The sequence below is a fragment of the Pleurodeles waltl genome, chromosome 1_2 (genome assembly GCF_031143425.1).
Source record: "Pleurodeles waltl isolate 20211129_DDA chromosome 1_2, aPleWal1.hap1.20221129, whole genome shotgun sequence".
Taxonomy (NCBI): Eukaryota; Metazoa; Chordata; class Amphibia; order Caudata; family Salamandridae; genus Pleurodeles; species Pleurodeles waltl.
In genome coordinates this window covers 884,607,755-884,634,308 of record NC_090437.1, presented here as the reverse complement: position 1 = coordinate 884,634,308, position 26,554 = coordinate 884,607,755, and the positions used below count along the sequence as shown (strand labels likewise).

At 44.6% G+C, this 26,554-nt stretch overlaps 2 protein-coding genes across 4 annotated transcripts in view; one reads left to right on the top strand and one right to left on the bottom strand.

Annotated features, from left to right (window-relative positions):
• Positions 1-24,172, bottom strand: part of PRIMPOL (primase and DNA directed polymerase) — a 348,310-nt gene extending 324,138 nt beyond the window's left edge. The window contains exons 1-2 of one of the 2 annotated variants that reach the window (XM_069199467.1): positions 24,094-24,172; positions 8,806-8,990 (exon numbers count right to left, since the gene is read on the bottom strand). In XM_069199467.1, coding sequence (XP_069055568.1) covers positions 8,806-8,985 — 180 coding nt within the window. In that variant the 5' untranslated portion in view covers positions 8,986-8,990; positions 24,094-24,172. Of the gene's footprint in view, positions 1-8,805; positions 8,991-24,057 lie in introns of both variants that reach the window. The other variant, XM_069199474.1, reaches the window with a different exon arrangement.
• A 106-nt stretch (positions 24,173-24,278) lies between these two features.
• The window catches only part of CASP3 (caspase 3), a 154,572-nt gene continuing 152,296 nt past the window's right edge, over positions 24,279-26,554 (top strand). The window contains exon 1 of one of the 2 annotated variants that reach the window (XM_069199492.1): positions 24,279-24,364. The gene's annotated coding sequence lies outside the window, so the exon portion shown is untranslated. Of the gene's footprint in view, positions 24,785-26,554 lie in introns of both variants that reach the window. The other variant, XM_069199487.1, reaches the window with a different exon arrangement.

The window sequence follows — 26,554 nt, the reverse complement described above, 5'->3', positions numbered from 1 at the left end:
AATTTCCAGCAAGAAAGCTCCCTGTTCCCATCCACTGTCCCAGTCTGTGTTCCCACCAAGTGCCCTGTTACCCTCCCCAAACCCCTGCCTTCCATCTCCCAGCCTTCCATGGTCTCCCTGGTACAAGCCAAGATCCTCTTCCACCTCAGACTTCTAACCCCACAAAGCCCAAGGTTACCCCTGCCAAACCCAAGCCCCCTCCCCCAAAATCAAAGTCCAAAGCTACCCCCCCCAACCCAAACCAAAGAACCCCTCCTCCAAACCCAAACCTAAGGACTCCCCCCCCATACCCAAACTCCCACCTCAGACCCTCCCCCTTAGGTGCATGCATGCCCTATTGATGCCCCGGCCATGTGGTGGCCACTCTGCAGTCAGGGGTCCATTTGGGGCCATGGACATTGCCCTGTGCGCCTGGGGCACACAATACAGTTGGACTGTCCAGTAGGCCTATGTTGTGTATAGTTTTTTTTACCATTCACATTTTTATCTAATATATATGCACCAGTGGCCTGTTGGTGTTGAGGGTAACATACTTGTCCTGGCTTTCCTTCCACATGTATGTGTTGCCTATGTGCGATTGGTTGTGTGTGGTTTGTATGTGAGTGTGTATGTGTGTTGGTATGGGTATTTGTTTGCTGTGTGTGTGTGGGGCAGTCGCAAGCTGTGCCGGGGGAAGGGTTGGGGTGTGTGTATGTGTGTGTGTTGGAAATGGCCCTTTTTGCAGGGTTATATGAACTTTTTGCCTTCTTCCTCTTATTTTTTTTAGGTCTGTCTTTGCTGGTTTATTGTCTCTGCGCACTTTACCACTGGTAATCAGTGCTAAAGTGCAAGTGCTCCCTATAGAAATTGTACTGTTGATTGGGTTATCCATGATTGGCATATTTGATTTACTAGTAAAGTGCACTAGAGGTGCCCAGGGTCTGTAAACCAAATGCTACTAGTGGGCTTGCAGCACTGGTTATGCCACCCACATTAATAGCCCTGTAAACATGGCTCAGACCTGCCACTGCAGTGTCTGTGTGTGCAGTTCAAAACTGTAAATTCGACTTGGCAAGTGTACCCACTTGCCAGTCCTCAACCTTCCCTTTTACTACATGTAAGGCACCCCTAAGTTAGGCCCTAAGTAGCCCCATGGGCAGGGTGCAGTGTATGTTTAAGGTAGGACATATACTAGTGTGGTTTATATGTCCTAACAGTGAAATACTGCCAAATTCGGTTTTCACTGTGCAAGTCCTATCTCTCTCATAGGTTAACATGGGGGCTGCCTTTAAATATCCTTAAAGCGCAGATTCCCTTTGAGAGCAGATACAAATGTGGAGTTTAGGGTCTCTGAACTCACAATTTAAAAATACATCTTTTAGCAAAGTTGTTTTTTAAATTGTCTGTTTGAAAATGCCACTTTTAGAAATTAGGCATTTTCTTGCTTATACCATTCTGTGACTCTGCCTGTTTGTGGATTGTCTGTCTGGGTCAGTTTGACAGTTGGGCTGTTCACACCTCTAGACAGTGACACAAAGGGGGCTGGGGTGTAGCCTGAATATCTTGATTAGCCATCTGTGCTGGAGGGGAGGAGTGGTCACTCACACCTGAAAGGACTGTGCCTGCCCTCACACAATGTCGTCTCCGACCCCCTGGTGAGTGTCTGCGGCCTGGCCTGGACAAGGAAGGATCTTGCAAACACTTGAGACTTTGCTTTGAAGTTTTCCAACTTCAAAGGCAGAACTGGGTATAAGAAAAAGACCCCAAACCCCAGACTTTTAGAATCTTTCTGAAATCAAGAAGAACCTATGCCCAGGAGAAGAGCTGAAGGAGGAGTACGGTCCCTTTGCTGTATTGCTTTGCTGGATGTGCCTGCAGCTGCTGCTTCTGCCTGAAAAGAGTGCAAAGGGTGTACTTTGCTGTGCGTCCTGCTTGAGAAAATTCTCCAAGGGCTTGGAGTGGAGCTTGCCTCCTGTTGGAAGTCTCAGGGACACCAAAGACTTCCGTTTCCTCGACCTGCAGCACTGGGAACTGTGTGTTTTGTGCTTTTCAAGAGGAGAAACCACTGCGACGCCGCCAACGATGCCGCTAGCCTGCACCTTGACCTCCCCTACGCCGTCATCGGACACTTCATCGAGCTGCTGCTCACACTGCGACCTGTGGGCCACGCATTCCGGCATCACCTGCTCACACCGCAGCCTGGGCATCCCCGACTATGACGCTCCTGCTGACACCGGCGCCGCTGCCTGCACCGTGGCCTGTGGCCACTGCTCGTGAGGGTCACGAAGCACCGTCCTGTCCCGCACCGCAGCCCCGGTCCACCGACGCCAGCACCATCGACTCCTGTGTCGTCACCAGGCATCCTGCCTGCAGCGTGGCCTGTGGACACCGCTCGTGAGGGTCACGAAGCACCGTCCTGTCCCGCACTACTGGCTTGGGCCTACCGATATCAGCACTTTAGCAACGATGCTGCTGCCTGCACCGTGACCTGTGGACACCGCACATCGCACTGCCCCGCTTCACATTGCAGCCCTGGCCTCACCGACGCCGCTGGATGCAATCACCGAGCCGCTGCCTGCACGGTGACCTGTGGGCACCGCACGTCGCATCGTCCCGCTTCGCACCGCAGCCCGATGCCATCCACGGCTGCGCACCTGACTTCATCAGCCTGGAGTTCGATCTGCAACGCGTGTGACCTCAAGGCCCGACGACTCCTGCACCGTCTCCGGAACCAACACCGCAACGTCAGTGATGCTGCTCTCTGGAGCTCACCGTGAGGATCACAACACCATAGCTGGCCCGCAACGCCACGGCCGGCCTGAACTGTTGGTTTTGTTGATCACGATGCCGTGATAGCCCCAGGTGGAGCTATTGACTTCAAGGAACTGCAGTTTTGAGTAACTCTTGCAGAATTCATATTTTTTGTACTGTATGTTGGATTTTTATCGTATTTGGTCATGTTTAGCAATGCTTTACACATTACTTCTGAGATAAGCCTGACTGCTCGTGCCAAGCTACCAAGGGGGTGAGCAGGGGTTATCTGAGCGTGTGTGTGTGTGTGTGTGCTAGGCAGGTATACTTACGGTTGGTGTCTTAGTCGCTGTCTCTGGAGCTGTAAGGCCAGCAGGAGTACTGGGAAGACTTCCAGTTTGGATTCCATGGCAGCTGCGGGCGTGCCTGTGTTTCAAAAGGTGAGTGTACCCTTTTGTTATTCGTTTCCGCCAGGCTTTTCGTGGTAGGGCAACCGCTGCGGATATCCTGGCAGTGTGCAACCTTGTAATGTGGCTGGCGGAAACATGTTCCCCACCGGCCTGGAGATGCCTACCGCAGCGGCCCATCTGCACTGGTGGGACAGGCGGTGACTTGGCTGTGTTCCGGTCCAACACCGCCATGGTCATAATATGGGGGTCTACTCCGCCAGGCCCGCTGCTGTGAGACCGCTACCTCAACCGCGGAGGTCCCTGGACCGCCAAACTCAAAATGAGGGCCTTAGATTCCTGCAAGGGAATCCCTGTGATTCAGGCATATCACCCTAGGCCCAATGATAGGGGGCCTTTTGTCAAAAACATAAACTGTCCACTTAGGTGCTGTGATTGCCCCTTAGTTATGGACATAGGCCTAACACCTCCACATGCCTTGCATTCTTAGAAAAATATTTTCCTAATGTTTCCTTATATGTCGCCCAGTCCATCGTGTGCTCTGTGGAGACCGAAAAATTCAATAACTCCCCTTATTTAGACCGGCATTCAGTGCAGAGAAAAGGTGGCACTAATTGTGAAAAAACTTTGTCGCAAGCACTCAGGAGATGGGTCTGTCTGTGAGGGAAAATCTCCCATCTCAGGGAAGCATGCCGCCCTTTTACTTACTCTGCAACAGGGGAGGGCTGGCCCCTGCATTCCCACGTGACTATTGCAAATGGACGCACTTCGTGAATCCATTTTCGAGATCAGCTGTTCATTTTCGAGATCAGCATTTTCGAGATCAGCGGTTGCATCGCACAATATTTCCCATTAAACGTGGGGACTGCTTCATATCGTAGAGTGGGATGTGCACAACTGCATTGCCACAACCTAGGGCAGGCCTTGAAAGATCATAAACATTTTACTAGACCTGCAGGTCGAGTAACGACCTAACTGTAATGAACTTGACCAATAAACTAGTCTCAAATTGTGAGATCCTAGACAAATATTTTAGTTTACAGAGTTGTCTTTTTCTTCATCCTCACACATAAGTGCACCTTCAAATATGTGAGCTCAGTATTTCTGCTATACAAAAAAAATCACTCTTCTGTTTGATTAGACTAAACATTTGCTCCCTTTATCAAAAAAAGAATCTAGCCCACATATAAGGGTACACGTGATCCAGGACTTGCCTCTTAGTTTTCTAATAGAATTTCCAAACAGGACAGGAGTGTTTCTCAGTTTATGTTTAAACACTCACTTTCAATAAATATATTACTAAATCATGATGTGGTAGCGCACTGTCATTTACAGACAGTAAAATTCCAAGAAATGTCCAGAAACCTTCCCACTAACTTGCAGCTTTACTGATAAAACTATATAGTGCATTAACAATATTCTGTGGAAACTGGGTTTCAGAAAACATATTTCATCATTTGCCCATCACCAAGTAAAGTGTTCTGATTTGTTTTCATCCACTTAAAATATTTTTTTCATCTCATAGGTACCAAAAATGGGCTTTCCCTACAACTGAAATATATTTTGAAATGCTTGTACAGTTGACTTAGGACCTGATTACAACTTTGGAGGAGGTTTTAATCCGTCCCAAAAGTGGCGGTAAAGTGGCAGATATACCACCAACCGTATTACGAGTTCCATAGGATATAATGGACTCGTAATACGGCTGGTGGTATATCCGTCACTTTTGGGACGGATTAACACCTCCTCCAAAGTTGTAATCAGGCCCTTAGTTATTTCAATATTGTGTTAGGAAAAAGCTGACACCCTACAGCCTTTCATTTCATACTTTGTACAGCAGGTCAGATAGATCACCTTAAAAAATCCCAGAACTCTGCAGTGTGAAGGAAAAGTAATTGTAAAAAGACAAACTGACTTTTCACCTCTGTTTTTGAACACAGAGCAAACTAGACAACAACAAGATTTAAAGGAGGTCTTTATTGCTCCTTCTCTATCGGACTGAACAGAACATATGTTTTTAGTCAAATCACCAGAAAGGGCAAGTAGGTCCTAAAAAAATAGCTCGACCTGATAAAATTAGACTTGTCACGGCGAGTGGGGAGTAGATTTTTCAATCTCTGGGGAGTGCGGCAGATGCTCCATAAGGAGCTTAAGGCACAAGCAGAAGTACTGCAACAACTTGAGGTACGTCCGTTGTAAAACTGTGCAGAGACTAACAGACTACACCAGTTGCGGACAGATTACAGAGATACCGAGGCACGCCTTCGGAAATTAGACTATAAATACCCTCTAACTCGGCTACATGCTGAGAGCAATCGGTCAGGATAACGCTTAGTGTGGCTGCTCTGGGATGACAACTTTCATTCTCCGATCAGAGCACTTCATCTAGAGGACAGTTGTACTGTAAATTCTCAGCTGGAAATCAATGATGTCTTTATAGCTAACTAACAAGCCTTGCACTCGGAGGCCTCTAACTCATCTATGGATGCCCTAGGGACCTTGTTCTGGCGGCTCCCCCTACCTCAACTAGATCCGCTCAAATGAGTGGACCTTGATGCCCTGCAGATTGAGGTTTGTTTAGCCATCACACAAATCGCCTGCACCAAGAACCCCGCCATGGACAGGCTCACATAGATTACCATGCAGCCTTCTCTGCCACACTAGCCCCTCAACTCATGGAGATCAAAAACGAGGCATGTGACAGAGTTGCCCTTCTGGATCCCTGAAAGGCCTTATAGTGGACTCCCCAAACCGGGCCGGGACCCCATGGACGTAAAATCATATTGTCTGCTTTCGCTTTTTAATCTTGACTATAAAATACTAGGCCAGGCCTTATGGAATAAACTGTTGTCCACCATCACACACCTTGTACACGCACACCAAAATGGGTTTATCCCAAGCCAATGCACTTTTCTTAAGATTTATCGCATCCTCAGTCTGATGGTGGAGAGCCAAACTGGACACAGTGTCCCAGTGGCAGTCTCACTTGACAACTCAAAGGTCTTCGATACTTTAGGGCAAGATACTTGTTAGCAAACCTGGAGGCTTTGCACTTTGGTCAGGGGTATTTGAGGTGGCTTGGAGCGTTATATGATCACCGGTACCGCAAGTCAAGACGGGAGAATTGATATAAGCTGGTTTTGACATACAGAGAGGTACCCGGCAGCGCTGCCCTCCATCACTCATGGCTTTTGCCTTAGCCATTGAGTACACCTTGTGAATGCGCATGGGGCGTGGAGTCACAGGGAACACACCATGTGATCTCACTATACTCAGATGATGCCCTTGTGTACTTACGGGATGTTGGATCCTTGCTTCTGGGCCTTATGGACATCTTAGAGGAATTTGGGAAGATTTTGGGCCTTCGAGTTAACTGGTCCAAACCAAATCATGCCTGCTCCCTCTACATCAGATCCAGTACTGGCCTCGTGTTGGGTGTTGGGGTGCGAGGGTTGCTGTTGGGCGGGGACACTTCCCCAGTCTAGGTTGGTGTGGCAGTTCACCACATTTAAGTACCTGCGTATTAGGGTATACCATAATTATGTAGATCTCAGATAGAAATTTAGATGGTGCCCAGTCATCCATACATGGATCTTCATCATTCTGGACATCGCTACCTCTGTCCCTGATGGGCAGAGTGGCGATCTATGATGCTTATTCTTTCTCACCTATAAAACTTTTTTGCAGCACCTTCCCATAGACTCCCAGCTTGCTTCTTTGCGGACCTAAACAAGCTTCTTGTATGGGGCTCTGGTAGGAGCTGTGTGGTGCTCTCACATCTTCTGAGACCCACGCAGGTAGGGGGTCTTAGGGCCTCTAATTACAAGCTCTATTAAGCCACAGCGCAGCTACAGTGGCCTGTTTGTTGGCTAGGTACGGCCCCTTGCTCAGAGCTGGTGGCAACTGGCAGGTTGCTGGGTGGAACACCACTCTATACATGGCTCACCTCATAGGGACAGTGTCCCCACCGCCAGAAGCGCCTGAGGCTGGCTGTACGCTGCGGTTGGTTGCGGCAGGTTGATTGCAAATCAGACCAGCATACTGCCCATTCATCCCTTTGAGGCAGACGGGGGCACTACAGAATGTTATTCAACACTATGGGATCCAAGGGTGGCAAGAAGCAGGACTGACACAGATGGGGTACCTCTATGTAGATGACTGGATTCTATCTTTCAAAGATCTTAGGGACTCTTATGGCATCCCCGCTGGTTGCTTCTTGACATATCATACTGTCTACAGGGCAGTACCATCGCACTGGGCACATGGTCGGACAGAACCTTTTATGCCCCACCCTCTCCACACGACCCTCACACATGGAAATGCATGCAGGCTTATCACAGCCCTTTATACAGGTTTAATATCTTACAACTCTCCACTGAAGACTGGACCACGCAAACATTGGTCTTGCGATCAACATGTGCCACTCTATGATAAACAATGGGAGCAATCCCTGAATCAGGTCAGATATTGTATTGTGCAACCCACATCTCCACTATACACAAATTAACTATGCGCATGAGACTTGCCTCACGCCCGACGGTATGTACTAACGGGAGCACTCAAGTCCATACACAAGTGTTAATAGAAACCAAAGTAAAAGTCCATAGCTTGGCTGTAGCTGTTAAAAAGAAACATTAAAGAAGATCATGAACATATCAAGTGGAACTATGGACTTTGACTTTGGTTTCTATTAACACTTGTGTATGGACTTGAGTGCTTCCGTTAGTACAAATAGTTAGGGATTGCTTCTTGGCTTTCCCATTCAAGGGTGTTTAAGGGAACGTCCACTGGATACTATTTTTTGACACTGTAGTGAGCGCCCCGTCCTCATACAAAAAAACCTCTTTTCGTGCATTTGACTCACGCCCGATGGATAGCACGCATGTTCCCAACTGTCTCCCTGAGCTGCCCAAGATATGGAACACCGGATGCAAGTTTTTTTCCACAAGGTGTGAGAATGCCCTTTGTTGCCATGCACTTGGACAAACGTAAGAGCGGTAACATCCACACTGGTTGACACAGCGTTCCTGCTTACACCCGAGTCCTGTTTACTGGGGATCCGACCAGGGCTAAAGGGGATAAACATCTCCATAACTGTGCTGATTTGGCATTTGTACTGCTTAAACGGGACAGGAGCTGTGATTTGGAACTCATATGTTCAGAATTTGGCGAGGGGCATCCTTCGCCCTTTGTGAGGATTCTCCCTGCAATATTTTTGTCAGTTGTGGGATATGTGTTGACTCTTGATGCTATGCAATGGCAATACCTTGTTCACTCCGCAGTGTGTGTTGTGGTTGGGTACAAAGTCTTGCCACATATCTCTAGGACTGCTCTGTAGTTACACTAACGCATGGGACGTACGAGCTCCTTTATTCATTGTGTATTTGGGTTTGTGTTTTCTTCTTCGTGTTAGTCACATCTATTGCATCGCTAAAATAAAAATGTTTACAATTATATTTTTAAATGCCGAACTACGAAAACAAGTTCAAAAGAGATGACAGTACTTGTATTCTGATGCCAGTGCAGTTAAACAACAATTTAAACACATACATTACATATAAAATACAGGCGTGAGCTTAAAATTGTGCTTTTTTTAACAGAAAATAAAAAAATAACAAAGCAACGTCTCAAAACGTATCATGTTGTCCTTGAAGAGCTCATTTCTCACCTCTTTACAGCTTTTGGCAAAACTGAAGGCTTGGGCCTGGCGATAGAAGAGATTCCACACAGGAGCCGGCTGCCATGTTTGGTACAGCTTAGGTTTGTAAACGGGACATAGCGGCCTTCGTTCATATTGAGCAGCCAGTTCTTCAACCTTCTTCACTTTGTCATCCCATTTTCTTTTCATTTGCTCTACAACATATCGAATTAACATACTCAGTTTTCGGGAGGATTTTTATTTGAATTTATGGTTCAACCAACACAAATGCCTTGCACAGCTCTTTTGTAAAATGACTCGTCTTGTGCTTGCACGTCCTTAGCACCCACTAGGCGCTTTGAGAAAAAAAAGCAATGACCCTCAAACCCAAGTATCCTTCTACCTTAATCAATACCCTAAATCCCTAAACACCAAAACACTGTCTGCTCCAGCACTGACTTATTCTGTCATATCCCCTAGTCCCATAACCCCTTATGCCGGGTTAATTTCTCCTCAGCAAAGATCCCTAACAAATGTTATATGTGAAGCAGGAAGACGGCTTCAGACAATCGAATCACTCTCAAACATCTAGCGCAGACAGGTTCTCCACATTCCGAAAACATGTGAGGAAGCAGTGGGAGTTTAATCAGTAATAATGTGCCATAAGGGTAATTCATCAAATAAGAAAGGTTTGCCATGGTCGACATGTCCCACAACCTCCCGAACCATTCCTCCGTTCTCTTAGCCACCACTGAAGCCAGAAAAAAACTGCAGCAAAGTTGCAGTCTGGCCTTCGGGGCAAAAGTACTGGGTTGGTCACCGGGGGCCCAGAGGAAAAACTAATAGCCACCACAATTCCCACTATCTGATTAACTTTGTCTAGTCATTCAAACCAGTAATCTGTAGTTAGTGTTCACTTTAATAATAAGAATGTATTTCTACGCATGCAAACCTTTTTTAGCAGCATAAGGATAATGAAAGACTGGGGGAAAAACATAACTTTCTAATTTGTGCCACGCAATTTGCATGCAGCTCTTTGATAGCAGTTCATAGCTCACTGTGGGAGGTTACGATTGTAACTTAATTCTTTGCAGCAGGTGTATCAATCATCTGCGCTACATTAAATGAGTCAAAACTGCCACTTGACAAAACTCCCATCTCTCTCCAGCAGGTACATTAATCACCAGAGTTTTCTTGACACTTATTTTTGTCCAAAAGCTGCTGGATGTACAATTAACTTTGCAGTGCTTTTAAAACTACTGCACAAATGAAGTAATAGATATAAAAACACATGTGCTTCTGTCGAGAGGCCCCGGCTGGAGAGGTGCCTTCCTGCCCACCCAAGCCTGCAGACCCCCTGGGAACGTGTCAGGGACCCCTGAAGGGCCACAAACTGCAGGTTGGAAACCGCTGTTTTAATTATTACACCCCCCCCCTGTTGCCCCCACCCTTATTAAGGACTCATGCTGCCAGAGTGGGACAAAGGCTGAAAGGATTTCATTTACAGTACACATGTGGGCATGTAGCACATTAATTTAAAGTGCTGAGCCATTGACCTTGTTTGCCTCTAAGCTCCCAAACAGGAACCAAGCCCTATACATGGTAAATAATTCATAATTTAAAAATGTGCTGGAAGCTTACATTTCGAAAAGTATATTTAACTCGGAAGGGTTTCACTTAAGTACACTAAAATGAATTCCTGCATTGACATTCACCAGAATTCACAGTTTCCAAATGTAAACTTTGAAACATTCATGCCTACGATGAGGATGCTATTAGCAGGGCCCCTGGTAGGAATTATGCAATGCAGGTGCCTTTCGAATAATATTGGATTTGCTGCCTTTGCCACATAATCCTTTGTCTGCTGCATAATCTGTATATTTTGACAAAAAACAGTTTGTAGCTCAAACTGATCAAAATTTACTAAAAACATGGCAATACATGAGCCTGCATTCTAGAAGGCCCTCGCGAAAGGTTGGTCATTTTTCAGGTGCTTAATCCTGTATGTATACGTTAAATTGGTATTAATAAGGTGAAATCCTTCATTGACAGTGTTACCATGTGTAATATAATGAGGTAAGACTACCATAAAAATGTGCTGCAACACACCGCATAATTTGCCTTTCCTCAAAACATAATTTAGTCAACAGTGCTGCATAATTTGGTCCTCTTCTGATGCATAATTCCACTGGCTAGTAGTGAACCAAGAGGCAAGTCAGTTGTCATGGGAACCCAGCATAGATTTTTTCTATAACATAAGGAGCAATATTCCAGTCTATTAAAACATATAAAAAGTGATGTTTTTGTAGAGGGCACATCCTAAACTGAGGTTTTTTTTTTTTTTTAAGATACTCCTAAAAGGGATAATAGTATACATGGAGGCCTGGTGAAAAAAGGTAACTGCCTAAGGCAGCAGGTAAACAGTGTTTGAGATCAGGTTTCCTAGTTTTATGGTGCACAAAGTAGACACTAGATGAAGGAGAAGGGGCTTGGTGACTGATTTAAGGGCATGGATAACAGAAAACACAAAGTCTTGGCTTTAAGTTCCAAGAGGGCTTTTCAAGAGCTCAGCATCTGGCTCTGGCCTTCAATGACTCTTCCACCTCTGTGAAATTAACTTTTGGTATGTCCGAAAGGCTGACATTTTGTTGCAGGATCAGCTTCGATAATCATAGTTCAACAAGGATGGGAATTTAATAAAATATCTACCAGTCAGTGGGACAGGTTGCTTCATAAATCTACTTGCCCTGAAAAAAACATCTACTTGTCCCTTTGGTGTCACATAATGCGACTACAGATTAAGACAGCAATTCCATTATATAAAAGCTCTGAATATAAACCTTTCCGATTATGCCAGGGCCCATACCATAGGAGGGTTAGAATATTAACAATTTCATTATATTGCCACCTTTCCACAGATCTACATACTTGGGCTGTAGTTCCAGAGTTGGAATGCCCTTTTGAGCCTGCACAAACATACTAACTTGAATGTTTATGGGGTTTTCACCAGCTCTTCTCTAATCTTTTCCCATACTGAGAAAGGTTGGACAAAAGTTTTTTAAAAAAATTGAATGGGAAAAAAGTGGTTGGGGGGGGTAGGGGGGGGTGGGTGAGGGCAGAAGTGAACTTATAAACGCTCAAGGACAAAAGTAAACAAGAATGTCCAGGGTTGGGAAAAAAGTGGTTGGGGGGGAGGGAAGAATGATCTTATAAAAGCTCAACAGATTTTGTTTGCTCATACTAAAATACAGTACACTAATATTTTGTAGGAGTTCGATTTCCTGACTTACTTTTGTAAATTCTTGTAAGTTCATGAAGGCTGTAAATCTGCACTAATGCAAGGACACAAATTTTATGACTTAGGTCTGGCGTTAACCAAGACCTTGTGTTATTAAAATTCTCTCTCTTTCTCTATAAATTGTCTGGCTTCACTTGTGAGTGACAACATTCTGCTCTTTCACAGGGAGCATATTGGCACACAAAGTAGTTTTATTCATATTTTTGCCAACTTTTGTTTTAATGGTGAGGGCTCGGCAGCTCCCTCAACTTTAAAGTTGTACAAAAACCCATGTCAAATCAAAACTAACATTGACAGAACCAAAAGGCTGACCACCAATGTTACACCTTTTGGCTTTGCCACTGCTCATTTATGTTCATGGTTTCCATAATCCTGTTGAAACTTGTTACCACAATTTTCCATTATGAATATATCTATATATATTTTTTAGAAGTACAAGCATGCATCAACACATTTTACTAAATGATGCTCCAAAGAAATGGTACCTAAAATTTCACAATAGTTTAGCATAAAGTTTTTTTTATCTAGTTGTATTTTTTTGTGAACAATTTATTTTGCAAGCAAAGAATCAGCAATCTTGCTTTCAAGATTCTACAAATATTTGCATTTAATCAGAAAGCATTATGGGAGCATTATGCATAACCTCATATTGTTAAACTTTGCAAGTGTGTGCATACATTTTTATACTGGAACCACTCAGTAGTGCAGTCCGAGTCTTACAACATTTTCTAAGAGCACTCACACTAATAATGAAGGCTTTGCACTGATAAATACAAGTTTGAACAGCATTAACATATGAATACAAATATTACCTTAAGTGCATATAGTGCCCTTCCCTGATCCATAATTCACTGTAAACTGGCAGCAATAGGGTTTGTGCTGCAAAGAGGTTGGGCCTACTTGTACCAAGGGAAAAATAGATATGAGACCCCAAACAATATGTCCTGGGCATCAGGCTATATGAATTCACATCTCTGGTTCAAATTACACCTGAATCCTCACTTGCCAACTGTAAAGGATAAGCTGAATTACCTATAGTGTCTATACATCATCCTGCAATCACACAGGTTCAGGAGACATCCTCTGCTCACACGGACTACCTTTTTACTCTCCCTATCCACTCACAAGAGCACGCTAGTAACTGAGTTCTCACAGAAGCACACCACTCACCCTGCACTTACCTACACTCAGCACTTCCAGACCAAATCTGTAACATGGCACACATTAAACTACCAAACACTTGTGAATGTGCACACGTCTACAAATGCAGTCACAGAATATCTGTCCTTTCGCAGTACTAGACGATTATTTAGTTCCATCTGTAACTACATGTGCAGTGGAAGAGGGGAGAGTGTACTAAGACTGTGGGATGGTATGGAAAAGGACATTGGGGCTGGTGTGGCAGCCACGATCAGTCTTAGGATGTCAACATCAGCTAAGAGTAGGGTGACCAGATGTCCTGGATTTCCCCGGACAGTCCCGGTTTTTAGAGGACTGTCCCGGTGTCCCGACGCTTCTCTTAGTTTTAAATAAATGTACCAGTTTTTGGGACAAAAGTAAGATTATTAAATAAATGTCCCGGTTTTTGGGACAAAGGTCAGATTATGTAGGGAACCATAAACTAAAGAGGCCTACAAAGTATGAAATAATTAAAGTATTTTATCTGCTACTGTCAGGCCATAGCTAATTTTATATATGTAGTCTTGTAAATGTGTGTATGTATGTATATATATATATATATATATATATATATATATACACACACACACACACACATACGTGTACAGGCACATATTCACAAAGCTACGCAAAAAAACAGGACAGGCCAGATATAAAAGTGAGATTAATGTATTTAGTCCTTCTTTTATGTCTGACCTGTCCCGGTTTTTGCTCCTCAAAATCTGGTCACCCTAGCTAAGAGGGCATGGTGAAACCAGGGGAAGGCAGCAGGACAATGAGCTGCACAACAGGTTCCGGATGAAGCACTGCAACTGTAGCTGGGATCTGGTGTGAGAGTCGACTAGTACTGCAGGCTATGGGCATGGTGCACGTGAGGGAAGAATTTACGGCTCAAGAGGTACTTCTTGGCCCTACACTGAGCCTCACTGGCCTCCATAACAGCCGCTGTGAAGAAAGGTGGTGTGGTCACCTGTGGCCAGACATGCTGTTTTTTCAGCTTCTGAAGCCATGATGTAGACCAAAATCTGGGCCTTGTTGGCCTGCAGAGCTAGATCGCTCTGCAGGGGCTGTACCGGAGGGGAGAGTGTGCTGAGGCTACAGTTGGTGTGTGAGATGGGAACAATTGTGGAGGCGACCGTGAAGTTGAGGAGAGTGAAACGAGGCTGTAGGTTGGTGGGATGAGACTGTTTGGATGCAGAACTGCATGCCAAAGATGCAGTGAGCAGCACTCCTGGAGTGCACGGAAGTTTGAACAAAACAAAGTTTTTTGTTTAGAATGCCACAAATGCAAATGAGGAAAAAAAAAACGAACAGGCTAAGATGCCGCTGTGTCATCATGCTCGACATAGCAACCAATATGGATGGGAGAAATCCCAAGTTCGGAAGCTCTATTCACCAATACTTCAACAAGTTTTACTGCTGCTTGCTCACAGATCAATATTTTTTGCCAAATCTATTGCATCATTGTAGAGGGGTCTTCTTCTTGCTCACTGCCACGTTATTGCATTTTAACGGGGTAGCTATGTTAGGTGAGGTAAACACAACACGCACTGCACTTTCTCAGCAGCACCACACAAGTTCTACCGAATCAAATGCTGTAATTGAGGTAAACATGCGGGAGGAGCCAAAGTCTCTGTGACAGCTGTGTTTCTTAAAGCTGTTTTCTGTTGATCGCACAAGGTATGGAGATAGCCAGACCTAAAAATGACATCTCAGAAAGATTAAAACACATCCGATATGGTGATTAAAAGCTCACACTTGGAGTACTGGCGATTATCCAAAAATTGTGAAGTCTTTTTAAAAAACAGTATAAGTTTTATACTAAAAAGGTTGTTGTTTTCATTATTTTCCTTTAATGCCTTCTTAGTGCCTCTTGCACCATTCCTACCTGAACTCATTGTGCCCTTGGCTCCCACTGTAAACGTAGTATTATGTGAAGAACATTGCCTGTATAAACTTAGGTGGCATGCAGTGTATAGTTGGTTACTCTGAACACATATCCTCTTTGGCAGAGGGCAATTATCAGAGCCAACGCAGGGGGCAAGCAGGACCTTCTGGACCTCAGCCCTGGGGGCAGGATAGTTTACCACAGATATTTTGAAGTCTGCCCTACGTTGGCTTCACAAACTGGGCCACGAACAACCCCTTTAGCATTTGTCTCTCAGTGGAGGCACTTTGGAGCATTCACATACTTCTTAGGGGGGTAATATAGGGGTACTGAAACTCAGATCACCAGCAGAGCAATATCTGGTTTCCAACCCAGTGCTTTTTTTTAGATAAGACATGTACTTTAATAGACACACTTATAATGGTACACTGCAGCAGTTACAATATTATGCGCTGCCACTTAGGCTACTGCACCTTGGAATACTGTCTTCCGCTTCTCTCTTTCACATGAGTCACTCTTCATGTGAGTCTAGGCAGGTAGCTATTAGGTTCGTTTTGTGAAACATTAATCAAGGCTCAGGTGCAGGTACCCCAGTTCAATTAAGGCTGTGCTCAGTTCAGTACAGTCTCCTAGATACAATCTCACCACAATGTAGGTCTCTATGCATTTCAGCATTACATGTCCCGATCTCACCCGCTTCTACAATGAGACAGCATGGTTGCAGAAGTGGCCCTCGGTCTGGGTAGGCCACAGCAATATGGGGCAGTGAGAGCTGCAGCTGCGAGTCCTTCGGTGAATGCTGATAATGGAAGTCAGTGAGGGCTCACAGTAGGCATCAGACCTGCGTTTGGGTCACTGAGGCAGCAGATGGGCCCCCACTTACACAGGTGTCACAACAGCACGCTAGCAGCCACAATATGCACTTTGTAAATAATGCAGTGGTGACCGTCATGAGCATGAGTCTTGGCTACAATGGTGAGGTCAACCATGGACATAGTTATTAAGTTCTTTGGCCAACAGCTCTGTGGTTTGGTGGCTACATTCACCATGGGCACAGCTCTTGATTTAAGCAGCAAGGTCAACCATGATTGTTCCTATTGTAAGGTCACCTGCCTGTCTGTGATTACTTCTTGGAACTGCACTTCTAGAGAGACTGCACAGACCCTCTTCGGACTCGCAGATTGTTTTCTGCAGTTTTCTTTCTCCTGGTAGACCCTGCACACTAGAATCTGGCAGTTTCTGCATGCACTACCTGGACAGTCACACATCCTGCGGCTTGCCAGGCTCTTTCACTCTCTCAACAGGCAAGCTGGCTTCAAGGCACTTCACGTCAGGGATGCAGCTCTTCCATCAAGTAAGGACACCAGGTGATGTACCCTCTCCTCTAGAAAACTGCCTATCACACAGACACCAGTTCTGGTTGTTGTACAGCATTCCTCAAAGTATGCTGCAGAATACTTCCTTACTTCGTGAAAGAACATGGAACTGGAGCAACAAAGATGTAAGTAGCTCTCACTTTTATACAATCATAGCAAATAAAATAATTTGGATTTTCTTTCTGCAATCTCAAAAGAGGTTTGCTTCGATTCTTCTGTCGTGTCCTCTCTAGGATATTCTACAGACAGAGCCTTTGCGTAGAGTGATGCTCTTCACAGCAGAGTAGTCTCCAGCTTGGAGTACTCACAATAGAGGCCCAAAGAGGCGTGAAGTTTCTGCAACTGACTTTATCAGACACACTGAACAGTGATCAGCATGAAAACAAAAGGCTGGTTTCACCTAAAGCAAATCCCCTTCACCTTGAGCAACAAAGATGAGTCCCACCCCAAAAACCTACCAAATGACAGTGCCGCTGGAAAACTAATCAGCAGCTGCACTCAGCTGGAGATGCTTACGTGAATTTTAAAGGAGCCTTGTTGCCTCCCTCCCTCCATTTTCAGGAATTATAGTAATACTCTTCTGCTGTCTGTGAAATCAATCTTACCTACATCTTGAACATAGGAGCAGGCTAGAGGCTTCCAAAATTGGACCTGCAGTCCCCCACTGCTTTGGTTCAGTCATGCACACACTAGATGTACTACATATGCCGCAAACACACACATTCCACTTGGATGTTAGTACTAGGATCAAGGTTACACATTGATGCAGAACTTTACAAGAGTGGGGCAGGCTACACAGATAGAAGGTCTGGTCATGACTGTGAATTCAAAATATACAGTATGCTGCCAACACCGCTGTACATGCTAAACCCATGACAGGGGCAGGAGTCCACTGGCAGTAAAATGAAAGGACAACTGGTGCACCCTTCCAGATCACAGGACAGTTGCAGGACTTCATTTGTGTCAGGGATAGATATTTGCATGTGTTATATTAGGGTGAGCCTAGAGTCCAAATCAAGCACTCAGAACATGGCAACATGACTGCACATCCCATAGGGAATATTCTCAATCCAACAGCATGTTCAGGCAATATTATCTTTTTTCTAAATCAATATAGCTTACCTTATGGCATCCCTTTCCCCTGCTCAACCACAATTCCAGAATACCTGCTTGTTTCCGAAAAGTGCCGGTACTCTCCAATTAAAAAAAAGTATTACGTTTTTCTTGAGATGTGCCAGTACTCTTGCTCTCAAAATAAAAAAGCGCTGGTACTCAGTACCGGAGAGTACCGGCCCATTTAAAGCACTGCTGTGAGAAAAAGACACATTTGGGAAAGACGGAGGACGAGAAAAACGAAAAAGCATCTCAATGGCAGAAAGCTACTACAAGAGTGAGGTGAGGGGCAGGAAGTGGGTGTAAATGGATTAAAGAGGCCGGAGATGGCTTCAGGATTGTGCTGCCTCAGTATTCTGTGCTTGCAAATTTAATTGCAGCAGCCGCGTGTTTAAGAGGAGGGCTTTGGGCAATGGCACGTTTTTATTTACCAGTTAAACATTGCTTGTGATGACGATAGTTCTACACAGAAGTATGCATACACACACAACCATAGTACAAAAGCACATAAAGACGCAACACAAACACAGACTCTCTCTCTCTCTCTCACACACACACACTCCCTCCTAGAAGACAGAAGCACATATACTTTCACACATAAACAGCACAGGAATGTGCACACCCTAACAATGACAGGAGCACAGTATACACACACACACACAACAGGCAATTATATAAAAAAACAATAGGCATGCACATACAAACACACACAGGTACATGCAATTATTCCTTCACTCGAACATCCAAGGCCACATAGATGAACGTATACAATACGTGCATATGCAGTTATGCTGTCATTTCAACACAAGGGCTCATACAAAGTACAGGTGCACACACAAGCACAGACTCACACATTTACAGTAAACACACAGGCATACTGACACTAAAGTTACACACACACACACACACAGATCTACTCTCACAGGCCCATACGCAAAAGTAGGAATACGCACACAAACACTAGCCTTCACGTGCAGTTTATTCAGTCACACATGCAAAAACACACATGCACGGAACAAACACAAAAGAACACCAGAAAGGTACCCTGCATGCCATTAAGGCTATCTTTGATGCATGGCATTCTCTGGTAGTCCTTGTCACACCCACGCCTGGGGAAGCTCAGCTTCATCACTGCACTGATTTACGGTGGAAAATGGAGCCACCCCAGGACCAATGTTATTGTTGTGTGGGTTTTTAATCCTCTCGGAGCAGGCGTAAAGAAGATGCACGCCACTTCCTAGGTAGGAAACTAGAATTAATTATCCGGTTGCCTGTGCCGTTCCTCGGTTTCTGACATGAAAATATTATAATGCACTGGTGCCCTGTACCTGCCTGGCCAGTGCGAGGTGCAGGGGGCTGCATTGTCAGGTTGGAGTCCTATGTCACCCAGAGATAGCCATGGGAATGACAGGCCTCCCGGGAGAGGGAGCCTCTAATCTCGTCTGCCTCAGAGGACTGACCTGTGTATCTACCCACGGGGTCCACCAATGGATGCGAGAAAGGGGCACTGCGGGAAAGTCCAATGACGGCCATGCAGTACAGACAGCCGTATCAGGCCAGATAGAGCATTTAGACCACGCAGGACCTATATGCCAGGAATAGGTATGGAATGCAGGGAGAGGGCAGGTTCTGTTCTGTTTACTTCTGCATTAACTGTGTGCAAGAATCACCTCGAAAGTCACACTCATGCCACTAACAGGCGGCTGCCAGTTTCGAGGTTTCATGGCTTGTGACATATATGCACACACGTCACACAGATCTTTGCAGCAAGTAATTGAAGCCATCTTACCCTAATTATGGAAAGCAAAATTGTTAAGCATTTAAAGTTAGTAGTTTGTAAACAGGTCACGTTATATTAAATTAATTACAGTTATTGTTTTTCTTTTGCAAGATTTTGAAGCTCAGAGGACAGAAACAGTGCAGGCTGTTTAGGGAGGAGAAGGCAGACAAAAGGCAGAGCGTGCAGCATCAATGGCAGACATCAGGTTGTGGTTAGGAAGAACCACTGGAGCTAAAACTCTACTGAATAATGCAGGAGAGAGTTTAGCTGTTGGAACAAGGAAGTCATTAGAAGAAATCTACCAAAAGCAAAGGGAGTATGATTGAACAAAAAGACAAAGAGCTGTACAACAGAAATGGTTTGAAGATTTTAAGTTCGGCAGTGATTGAAGAAAATCGGAGCTGTCCCAGAAGAGTCTGGTTTTAAAAAGTCTCAGGTTTTGTATTGTGCCGTTTGCAGGAAGTTTTCTAACCTAGCAGATACTAAGTCTTCCCTATATGTTGGTGTAACAGAAAATTACAAAAGGGGGACCTTGGAATGATACAACAAGAGCAAATCACATGAAAAAATGCATATTCCATGACGCTGCAATTTAAAAACCCCAAGAGACCGGCACAGTCAAATCAATCACAAAAATGCATGAAAAAACATATTAGGCACTTCACCATTCTATTTAATACAGCCTATTATCTTGCAAAAAAAGGTGGGGCTTTTATGAAGTTTCCAAAACTCTGCACACTGCAGAAAAAGAACAATCTTGACTGGAATTTGGAAAATTATACTAATGATCATCCATGCCGTAACTTTGTAATAGCAATTTCAGAGACCATAAAAATGACAATCCAATCAAAGATAGAAAATGCTAGGTTCCTCAGTGTTCTATCAGATGGGTCAACTGACAAAGGAATAGTGGAACAGGAACTGATTTAGGTACGATTCATTTGTGAAGGCACTTTTGTTACCCATCTGTATGACATTGTCAGCATGAAGAGCTCCACTGCATCCAGAGTGAAAAAATGCTATATTATTTGGGCATATCTCTGGATATTCTTAGCCAGAAATGCATTGGTCTGAATACAGACGGTGCTGCTGTGAACCTAGGCAGTAAATCTGGTGCCTAGGTGAAGCAGCCTAGGCACCAGATTTGCCTAGTGAAGCGGCTACTGAACAAAGTCTCCCCACATCAAGGATGGGACAACTGAGACCACATTGCACTTGTGCACTGTGTAGTTCACAATCCAGAACTTGCTGTGTGTGATGTTAAAAATAAAAGTTCATACTTATCCAGATTTGAAGAGGTGCTCAAAGGATGTTTCAAACTATGTTACCTAAGCGGAGAAGGGAACTTAAAGAGATAGCTGAGAATCTGGAAGAGCAGCTCTAGTGTTAAGGAGGACACTGCTGAGTTAATAGTGTGTGCTACTTCTTTTATATATGACCTGTTTCTGAAGCACATCTCTGGCAAGCTGCACTCTTTGTTTAACATTTTTTTTATTTCACTTTGTGGCCACAACCTATTGAAAAAATTAGAGGTTTTGGAAACCAAGAATTTGAGGAGCTTGTTACGTACTATAAAAAGGTTCTTTCTGGTGATGAAATTCAGTCAGCCCCTGGAGAGTGGTTAAATTTCAAACTGTACATCTTTCATCAGATGACGCATAAGCAACTATCCCTCTTCATTCAGCTATAAAAAAAAAAAGCCCTGAAGAAGTTAAACATGTTCTTCCAATTTTAGAAAGCATGCTTTTCATCAGTCCAACAACGGCAATATGTGAACGTGGGTTTAGCAGCACGAACCGAATAAAAAATGAGCTTCGCATCTGCCTCAACAGTGACACACTGTCTGCTTTAACGCGAATCCAAGTAGATGGGCCTGAAGTAGACACTTTTGATTCAACCCCAGCAATTTTGCACTGGCTGGCAGAAGACCCAGGAAAGAGACACATTATGGGCAACAACCCTCATTGTTAAAGAAACAAGACTGTTGTTTTTGAGTCAGAAGATAGCGACTAGTTTATTTCTATATTCTCTATCAGCACCATTTTCCTTAACAAGTGTCTGTTGTACTATGTTTTTTACCATCCACTGTTTGGTATATGATTTCTTGATACGAGGCATTGTATAATTTCTCTTCACTCTCAGCAGAAACATTTACAATAACTACAATATGAACGAAAACATGTATTTGGCAGCACAAACTGATTAAAACATGAGCTAAATCCTGCCTCACAGATGACATGTCAGAGTTTATGCAAATACAAGCGGATTACTCGAAAACTGGCACTTTCATCCAACCTGAGCAGTCTTGCTTTTGCTGAGAGCACAGCCAGGACAAAGCACATTACAGCAGTGTCCCCCAACCCCCGGGCCGCGCACCGGTGCCGGTCCGTGGATCAATCGGCACCGGGCCGCCCCACTGTGGCGGGCGGTAAATGTTTGATAATTTTTCCGTGGCCAGCTTGTCACACAATGGGACAAGCGGGCCACGGAAAAATTATCAAACATTTACCGGTCCGCGGCGATAAAAAGGTTGGACAACACTGCATTACAGGACACAACCATATCCAGGTCCGAGAGGCAAAACTGCCCTTATCTGAAAGAACAGGGACTTTTTCTGTCTATAGTGGTCACTTGGCTAAATCTGCATCAACTTCTTCATTGATACAAATATGGTCCTGTTGGACAAAGTTATTTAACCACCTACTAGATGATAGAAGGTGGTGTACATCTCTTCACTCAGATGCTACCTACAGATTGCCATAATCATTCAGCACAGCAACAATATAAGCAAATATGATTTAAAAGCATGCATTGATTTAAAACAAAAACAAAAAAAAAGCTTTTTGCCCTGGCCTCAACGTCTGACATTTTTGTCCATGCTGTTGGAAATAAATTGGATGGGCTAAGGTTGAAGTTTCTAATTCACACCAGACTCCTGTGTTGGCTTCCTGCTAACCTAGTTCAATGACTTGGACGAACTATTCCAAGACAGAAAGCATTCCAAAGACAGGAAGCGTTGCATCTGAAGAACACAACCCGTATTTCATTCTAAGTTTAGGTCAGAACATCAGCATCTTCACTAACAAGTGCCTGATAAGTTGTTCACAGATGTTATTTCAGTGACAGGTTAAAGGTTATGTATTTGTTGCCATATTTATTATGTTGGTATCATTGGAAACTTCCACCTCCTCTATACACACATTTCAGGGAGGCACTTGGGTGTCAAATTTAAATTTGCTGTTTGCTAGTAGTTTGGCTGGTCAAAGATTTCATGGGTTGTCGGTCCTGAGAATGTTTTGAATAAAATTTGTAGAAGACTGGTTTGTGGGTCGAGTGTATTGATGTTAGGTCGAGTAGATAATTCTAGTCACTAGACCTGCAGGTCTAGTAATATTTGTAAGATTCTTCGAGGCCTGAATATGCACATCACAAATTGTAATATCCATGTGCAACAAATGGATCAAACATCGCCCATCAACAATATGGTCTCAGCAAGTAGGCCCGCCACCAAACAACTGATCCTAAGTGAGGAATCTAGGGATAAATAGACTCTAGTCTGCCACTCATAATAAGATTGTGTTTGTCTAAAAGGTTTAAATTACAGTTCGGCACCTCTTTCCCTCATATTAGCCATAAATATCTCCACCTAAATTTCTTGAAATCCTTGTTCCGCCCCGCTAACTGAAGGGTTTGCAAAGCCCTCCCCATCCCCACAAGCCCCACCATACCCCAAAAAGAGTCAGGTCTAGTTGCACCCATGCTGGAGTGTAGTCCTATATAACCACTTTCATTACTGCGTAAACTTCGTTTCGTCTTTTACTATTTTTAATTGGTATGCACTATAAGCCCTGAGTTCTCATCACTAATGTCAGTATGTAATTCTTTCGCACATGACTCTCGGTAGACCCAAAACATGTCTATTATGTACTCACAGAAGCCCATATAACATACATAGAGAACAAATGTGCAACTATGGTGGTGCTCTGCAAAAAGAGTACGGACTGCTTGAGAAGTTGCAGAGCACATTTCCTTCCCGGTGGGTTCATCCATCAGCTTGTGTCTTTTTTGAGCTTATTTACCAAAAGTATGTCCTGCAACTTTCAAATGACTTAACGCAAAACATGTCACCCAGATTCAGGCAACGACCAATAAGAAAATCCACTTGGTCGTCGTGCACCAATTTCAGAACATAAAATTATATGCGATAACAGAACCTAAACCAAAAATCCAGTTCAAAATGAGAAACTGTGCTTAAAACAATGGTTAAACATATGGAAGTACACACGTGAAGGAAGATGATAACCTGAAAGGAATAACGTTGACCGAGATCATCGGAAACAAGTTATTCTAATACCAGGTGTCAGTAGTATCTCTGCTTTCATTTAGCATTCTCATACTTCTAGTAGTTATTTTCCTATGTTTACAAAGCGGGACTGACAAGGCGCGATCGCAGTCAGGAATTTTTTTGGCTTCTCACATCGGCCATGGGGCAAGTTGGGGTGTTAGTTTATGACCAGTCCAGCTTTTGATCATCGGTTGACGGTATCAATAAGGGTCACAAAGACAGGAATCATTATACACAAGCACAGAAAAAATACAATGACACATACATATACACCACAAACTTTCCCTTCCCGCTTTAACTTACTCCTATTCAAACTTTCCCGTCCCGCCTTTAACTTACTCCTATCTTCCCATGTATCTACGGTAACAGCACGAGCCTTTATGTATCCAGGTAATCCAAACCAATCAGTTAAGAGAAATCATATTCTATTTGCGATCGGGAATGCGTGATGGACCTAGATTGGCTCCGGGATCTGCAGTGAGTTTATTGGCTGGAGAAGTTCCTGTCAGTTATTCATTTGCTGTGGGAACTCGGAGACAGTGTATTGGCTTGCGATTGGTCTGGAAAACGCCTTCCATAGTCCCTAATGTTTCGACTCTGCACGCGCACGGTACAAGTTAAAAAAAATCCTCCCATTGCATATGGAAAGACCCTCGCGTCCCTTCGTGGACGGGTCCTCGTCACTTCACTGGGCGATTCTGATTAGTGAGTCGCAGCCCGGACCAGAGGCATCTTAAAAAAAACACCACACTGGTGGCTCTTGCGAGATGGGTGCCGAGTAGAAGGATTTTCACTCAAGTGAAATCATCCACCCTCTCAGCATTGGCGTCGCGTGCGGGGCTCCGCCCGTGGGCCGGCCTCCCAGGGTCCGCCGCGCTGTCGGGTCCCGCCCAGTACTGCTAGAGAGCGCAGTGACACTTGTTTGTCTGGGAGTTGAGCAGATCTCAACGGCTTCCACCGGCTTGTCCTATCGCTCTTTCCTACGTCCCTGTTGTTGGTCGGTGTTGCTGGCTGGTGCGCTGCGAGGGCGGTGAGTGTCCCTGGCTTGATGGCTTGCGGTTGTTACTCGTAGTAAGGTGCACGGCAGAAGCGCTTGTATGGACATTAACTGCCGTTGTCCCGTAAGCGGCTTTGTGCTGCGTTAGACCTGACGGGACAGGTATGCTTTCGTTTTCGTCCCGCATGTTTTGTGGTTTGTGAGAGCTGTCGTTTTTCCAGTCTTGAGCACAGTAATTCTAGTTTTTTGTTTTATTTAGTCTACATGGTATTTGTGCTGCCCCCTCGGTCGAAGACCACTCGCAAGAGTCAAATTATCTTCTAGTTCTCTTGGTACATGAGATAAGGTTACTTTTTTTTTTAACTCTAGATTGTTTTAAACTCTTAGCCAGATTAGAGTGTCTACTATATTCTACCTTTCTCCCAAAGATGACTGGCTTGTCTTCTGGTTCAGACAGGACCATTCGAGCTTTACTGTTTCCATGACAAACAGATTCAGGGATGATTTGTATAAGGCTGGGTCCAAACTGTGGTGGCATGGCGGGCGAAAAATAATGGATTGGGATGTTTACCAAGCGATTGCCTGTGGCTCAGATTAATTCAAGCACCCCATCCATCACCTTGTTGCAGTTGATGTCCTAAGTGTGAAGAGTATGACCCAGAAGTTTGTCCTGTACTCACAGTACCACTGTAATAAAGCAATGCCTGGTTTATGAGCCCGTCACTAAGGTAAAACTGGTCCTAGGTTGCTTCTATTTCTGTTCCGGGAGGACCTGGCTTAGCAGTTCGGGCTAGACTGTTCCCGTGAGGAGCAGGGTATAGGCTGAATTGCATATGTTGCAATCTGAGGTGGCATGGTACGTCAAGAATGATGGCGGTTAATTCAGGTGTTCAATACATCACCATATTGTTGCAGTTGATCCTTTAAGTGTGATGGGTCTGCACGGGCATGATTTATCCCTACACTTGCACTTATTAAATATAATTGTAAGAGACTGGAATGGACTTGAAGGTTTATGAGGCCAGCAACAAAGTGATCTGTAAACAGGCTATTAACACTTATACAGCGATTCATACAGCTCAAGCTGATTATTTCACTAATCAAATAGGGGCTTCCTCAAATAAGCCCAGAGAGATTTTCAAAATTGTAAACTCATTTCTAGCTCCTAAAGCCTGTTTTCTTGCCATTTCTCATTCTTGCCATCTCTTTGGAGGACTCTGAACTAGCAATCTTGAAGTGCAGTTCATGTTATTCTCTGGATTCCTGTTCCTCGGCCATTTTAGCCAAGGGAAGACATATTATCAATCCTTATATTAATGTCCTGCTGAACAATTCTCTCTGTCAGGCGCAGGTCCCCAGGTCTTGGAAACATGCATACGTACTTTCTCTTTTTAAAAAAAAAACTTCTGGGTGCCTGCTGATCTGTTGGTGTGGGTGGGTGGGTGTCTTCCTCCACCTGGCTGCCCGGTCACCTGCACTTGACTGGGGTGCCGGGCAGCCCCCTTTTTAAGTGGATTTGTGGCCCCCCGGGGGTGACCCCCTCTCCTTGTTCAGGTTCAAAAATTGCGCCCCCCTCCTCATTGGCTGATTACTCCTCGCTGTACCCCTCTCCCATCCGGTTCCGCCCGACGTTGCCCCTACGATGGGGCCGGAAACGGGGGTGGGGGGGGAGGAGGGGGCTTCCGCCCCCTCCTTAGTCCTTTGTTTGGTGCGCCCAAAATTGGCGCAATACTTTTGCTCAGGGCCGCGGTGGGGTTTCCGCTCCGGCCACTCTGAGCTCCCGGTGGTCGCGGGCCTTTGCCC